The sequence below is a fragment of the Branchiostoma floridae genome, chromosome 5 (assembly GCF_000003815.2).
Source record: "Branchiostoma floridae strain S238N-H82 chromosome 5, Bfl_VNyyK, whole genome shotgun sequence".
In the NCBI taxonomy this organism is placed as follows: Eukaryota; Metazoa; Chordata; class Leptocardii; order Amphioxiformes; family Branchiostomatidae; genus Branchiostoma; species Branchiostoma floridae.
Genome location: NC_049983.1, coordinates 26,944,545 through 26,949,940, shown reverse-complemented (window position 1 = coordinate 26,949,940; position 5,396 = coordinate 26,944,545). Strand labels below are relative to the sequence as shown.

Here is a 5,396-nt window from a genome sequence, read left to right as displayed (position 1 = left end):
TACATTGAATTATCACAACATCAAAACACCTAAAGCATCCTCATACTAGTAAAACGGCATCACGCATCAAGAAGAAAACCGTTGGGTACTAAATGTTGAAAGAAACACCTGCAAGCTATCGTTGGCATTCAGTTGGCATAATGTCTCGGTAAACAAGGAAAATGAACTTGGAACTTAAACATGCTTAACGCATTGTATGATGCAACATGCTTGAAAGGTTATTAGCTTTAACTGCTAACAACTCTTTGTTAATTTTAGAACGGCGTATTGTTGAAGGAACCGGAAAACTCAGACAAACAAAAGAGTAAAGAAAATGAACATCATCCAAAAAATCACTTCCAACAAAGTGAATTGTTTACAGATGTATTAAGGTATCCCCCTGATATCGATCAGTTTGGCGCATGTCAGCGGTATTTCTAATGCTCGTTGTTATAGAATATCACTTAATCAGCGCGGTGTTCAAGGATGTTGACGCCCCCTGTGGTCTAGAAGTTTCCACGGCATTACATCAGGACATTGCGTCCCTGTAGTGTAGTTATCTAAGAGAAGTTGCGATCGAACACCGTAAGATCGCAAACTGAGGGCATTCTAGAGATACCCATGCATGTGTCTTGCAAAATTTAGCCGTCTTTTTACGGAAACAAATTTTGCCTGTGGTTGGTTCGTTCACAGCCCACTTGAAAATTCTACAACATCCAAAGCGCACTGCGACCAGCGACGAACGTGGCCGCACAGTAACTAAAATGTTAGCCCAATTATGTGATGGAGGTGTGAACCGTGTAATACTCGAAAAATGCATGAAAAATTTGCATTTAGTGTCACAGATGTCCATTCAACATTTATAACAAAGGAACGAGAAAATGGACCATCGCCTTTCCAAAGTTTAACAAGAATCCAATTCCTAATTTGCCTTCTGGGCATCACGTATCTTCAAGGCATATCATCTTGTAGGATCGGTATCTTAAGAGACTTTTGAAAGTACTTCAAAAATGTAGTAGATAGTTGCTCGAACTGCTAAATCATAAAGTCCATAGAAAATAAAGATATGCAAGGTTCTTGTTTAGAAAAAAAAGTTTGGAATAAAGAAATGGCGTTCGTATACTGAGATGACAATTGTTATGTCACTAGAGATACAATGGACGGAGTCTGGCATTAGTTTATGTGTTATTCGCTCGCTAATTATGCCTTGCAAATACTACATACCTAAAAGTCATAGCTTCATCATCTACACCTACCAACGAAGGCAGGTCGGAATGGTGGGCGAGTCTACATGTTTCTTCGCTGCATAGGAACCGACCAAAACACACTCATGTTCCAGATTATTGTCTTTAGATAGATGACGATCCCCGATTCATTCCTTGTCTAACTTTTGGACCAAAAGAATTTCTTCAACAGACGAATAAAACTGTTAGAATTTTAACGGCTGAAGGTGAAGGCAATCAAATTGTGTAAGTTGTATTACATAGCAGGTTTCGTAAGTCATGTTCCTGCGGTTTATGAAACATCCTTCTGCGTCATGCTTACATGCGATGACAGCGTCGCTATGTGTTGCTCAAACTTTTGACCGGACTTTGCGCTCGCATTGGCTGCGGACGGACAGGCTGGACTGTGATTGGTGTGGGCAATCTGTGTATCTGGTCACTGATAAATGACGGCCTTTGTTCGGGTATAAAAGGGCGATGAGAGGTGAGAACGGCGACCGGAGGACTGAAACAGCTTTGATTACAGATCGTAAAAGGATCTGTAGCTAAATAGCTGCAGACAGTACCATCCTCATCAGATCCTCGCGAAAGATCAAGAAAAGATTCAAGAGGACCTGGACAATACTAAAACTACCTGCACAAAGTGCAACAATGGGGCTAACTAAAGCCCAACTATGGACTTGCCTCGCCCTTCTCTGCCTCGGCGGGACCGACGCAGCCGGGTAAGGAACCCTTTCCGGAGAGTTGTGCTACTGCTTGAGCGGCATGTGACCAAGAGCACCTTCAAAACGTGGTCGCCAAATTCTGCCTTAGCCGGAAAGTTGCATGATCCTAGACGGGGAAATGGAGCCCAATGTCCCTCTAGAAAAGCCTAGTGGACTGCAGCGCTATTTCAGCACCGTGCTTTGCTTCCGTAGTTGGTAGTTTTGCCGCTATGTAGAGCGATAGTTCGCCATCGAAAGGTAGGATCGAACTTTTTACATTTCGGGTGCTACCCGTCTCTGGTCATCTGCAGAGCTTACCGAGATGATTTTCCTTGCCTACCGCTCAGTTGAAAGATTGGACACCGTGTGAAATTCGCCTTTTTAGATTCTACTTGCTTTCTACAGGAATTCTGAAATTTGCATAGCCATGTCTACCCGAGAGGTCAAAAAAACGATACCTATAGTACATAACGGAAGCAGCCGTTGTATGAAACAATGTTCTCGACTTTGCTAATGACTTGAATGCAGCATTAAAGTAGCTAATCTGAAAAAAGATTCACATCAAAAGTGATAGGGCACGCTAGTTTTCAACGAAATATCTTTGCACTTTCACATCAAAAACATATGGATTCTGTTCATATTGCAGGAGGCAGCAGAGATCGGCGATGATGATTCGTAAGTATCTTTTTCACAACTCTTCTTGCATTGCCAAATGATAATTAGCTGTCCTGATATGAATAACTAGCCCGGTTTCATTCATTGTTTCATAAATTTTAAAGCTACCGATTCACAGAAATGTACTCTAAAAAAAGAGGGAGAAATTGCTGTTGCATACCGACCGTCCTAGTACCGTACTCTTCTTTACTCAAAGACTGAACGTTTTGTACAGAAATATTTCTATAGACGACAGAGGCTTGTTTTATCTAGTATGTAAAGATATCCAAATGGCGCCGACCATGGATGGCCTCCCGACCTTTAACTGGCTATGTGTGAGCAAGGTTATCTGTGGTTGAGGGTTAGGCGGCGGAGATTGCTTATTCTTTAAGAGTTTACGGCAGCCGACTATGAATCTTGAAAACTCACAAAGTCCAAGCTACTCCAAACGAAGAAGCCGGGAACAAGGTCTTAAAGGTCCCGAATGTGTAGCATGGGCTTAACATCGCAAATGTCCTGGAGCAAAATATCATTTAACAATTACAAATGTAAAATGCTTGTTTCATTGTCATTTGTGAGTATTAGTAAGACCTATAAGCTTCATGTGACAGTTCTCCCGTTGTATAGTAAAGATATGACCTTGTGGCGAAGTATGCACTAACTTTCTCTCTCTCTCTCTCTCTCTCTCTCTCTCTCTCTCTCTCTCTCTCTCTCTCTAACAGCCCAAGGACAACTCCGAATCCGTAAGTAACACCATTACGTTTTATATCTTCTTTGAAGCCAATCCTGTGGCAGCAAATAGTTTGGCAATCATTTATTTGCTCACTAGTAAGCGTGTGGCAGTTGTATTGTCCGAGGCGGAGAAGCTATTGATGTTGGGTTAACATGTAGGGAGTGGTCGCTAGACAGCACATATGGAAATAGAGGTGAATGCGACGTTAAACAAAGCTGGTGACATTATTGACGCCTTGGATTAAGTATTATGTTCTGACGCCCACTCGAGCGGCAAGCGAACGCCATCACTAGCTTTCGTAGATATGTATGAGGCAGTTTTACTCTCCTAACAAGAGAAGCTGCAAAATTGCAATCTCAGCTATGCCATATTCCCAGAGAAAAATGCCTTAGAAATTTGTTTCAATCAATGATTCGTGTAAAGTCTTCTTTAACAAGTTGTAGCTTTACGTCAGTGTGTACTGTATCATGCACACTTCGTTCTATTTTCTAATGAGTGTGTGCAGTACAAATTCTAATATAAAGGCCGCATACAAGTCAATATGGAAGCTTGACGAGGAGATGCTCGATTTAATTATACACCCTCCAGAGGAACTGGGCAACAACCTCAATGTTTTACCTCAAAAAAGTATGTAGATAGTAGATCCATGGCTAAACCGTCACAGAGGGAAAATGTCGTCCGACCACGATACTTCGTAGCCCATTGGGATACTCTTAACATCTTGATCATCTCTAGGTGGTATCTCAATGCACTTGAGGCACGGTGTGGCACTGCGGGGTTTGTTCACTGCGGCGGCACCGTTGTACTATTTTCGCCGATTTTTCTAATAATTTAGATAAAGCGTAACACGTAAAAGTATGACTTAGAAGACAGCAAAATACACAAAAAAGTAAAAAGATTCGTTCTTTATCTCTGATATTCGTTGAGATATCTCCCGAACCCCGCAGTGCCGCATCGGTACCCCACGTGCAGTGAGATACCACCTCTTCGGTTGTCATCGCCCTTTCTTAATCACGTGTATATGCGGCGTCCTGGTTAGACAGGGTCTATAACAGGTGTTGTTGAAAATTAATGGGTTCCGTCAACATGAACCAATTAGTCTGAATACAGAGGACGACAAGCAGGATGTTTAGAAGTTAGTCAGCATGGGTGCGGTGGTCTGACGTGAGACCAAAGACGCTGATCGCCTGATCATGAGTTAGGAAAGTTTGCTTGATCTAACCTGACATTTGATTTGACTAGCAAGAAAATCTAGAAAACACGACCGTAGCATGTCCAGAACACGTGATATCAAAAAAAGGAGTTCGATCGCAGTACCGTGCGCAGCCGCCAGGGCTCCCGAAATCTAACCATTTGTTCTTTTACCAGTTCATAGCACAGTGTGTCATAAAGATCCATCCACGACTTCTCGAGTTTCTGTTCACAAACAAACAAACAAAGGTGCTTTCATTAAATGCTTTTCTTTAACTTTCAGACTGTATCATTTGGGCTCCATATGTCAACACCAACTACCCAACTCCTGTTGAGGGTGGAGACTTTGAGAACATCACCAACGTGATAGCTGCATCTACCTGCAAGAACCCTGTGGACATCAAGTGAGTAAACTATCCTGTCATTTCCATTTCTCAACATCAGGAGGGTTCATTGTATATCTGATATGACAAAAATTACCACAGTAATACTTAAGAAAATTAAGCTTTTTTACAACGGTTCTTTAAGCCAAATAACATGAATTTCATAAAGTACATTTTGTTCAAAACTCAACACTTGATGAAGTAGTCTTACAAAAAAAGCTCCACCCCCAAGGTACAGGTATTGTGAAAAACGCACAGCATAACTATAGTATGGATTTAACGGTGTATTTACATCTCCTGTCTCCTCTAGGTGCCAGGTTGCTGGATTCGCCATGCCATACCAGGATGTTGTGAACATGGGCATGCAGAACAACATCAACTGTAACCTGTGGACCGGTCTGACCTGTAGCGACAACGAGCAGCCTAGCGGCTCCTGCTACGACTACGAGGTTTCTGCTGGGTTGCTGGAACATGACGGAGCCACTCTGTGGTAGGTATCTTCATTACAAAAATGAGCATCAGAATACTG

The 5,396-nt window shown here is 42.2% G+C and overlaps 1 protein-coding gene across 1 annotated transcript; it reads left to right on the top strand.

Moving 5' to 3' along the window:
- The first annotated feature begins 1,700 nt into the window (after positions 1–1,700).
- On the top strand, positions 1,701–5,390 carry LOC118415827 (mucin-2-like). Its single transcript, XM_035820667.1, has 4 exons — positions 1,701–1,924; positions 2,553–2,581; positions 4,768–4,888; positions 5,178–5,390. The coding sequence occupies exons 1-4, from the start codon at positions 1,854–1,856 to the stop codon at positions 5,359–5,361; spliced, it is 405 nt and encodes a 134-aa protein (XP_035676560.1). The 5' UTR covers positions 1,701–1,853; the 3' UTR covers positions 5,362–5,390.
- The last annotated feature ends 6 nt before the right edge of the window (positions 5,391–5,396 follow it).

What these genes read in the sequence shown, in the direction of transcription:
- LOC118415827 (XM_035820667.1), top strand. Translation starts at nt 1,854, where the DNA reads ATGGGGCTAACTAAAGCCCAACTATGGACTTGCCTCGCCCTTCTCTGC. An exon ending in GGCGGGACCGACGCAGCCGG is followed by an intron (nt 1,925 to 2,552) that starts GTAAGGAACCCT and finishes TTCATATTGCAG; the next exon opens with GAGGCAGCAGAGATCGGCGA. An exon ending in AAGAACCCTGTGGACATCAA is followed by an intron (nt 4,889 to 5,177) that starts GTGAGTAAACTA and finishes TGTCTCCTCTAG; the next exon opens with GTGCCAGGTTGCTGGATTCG.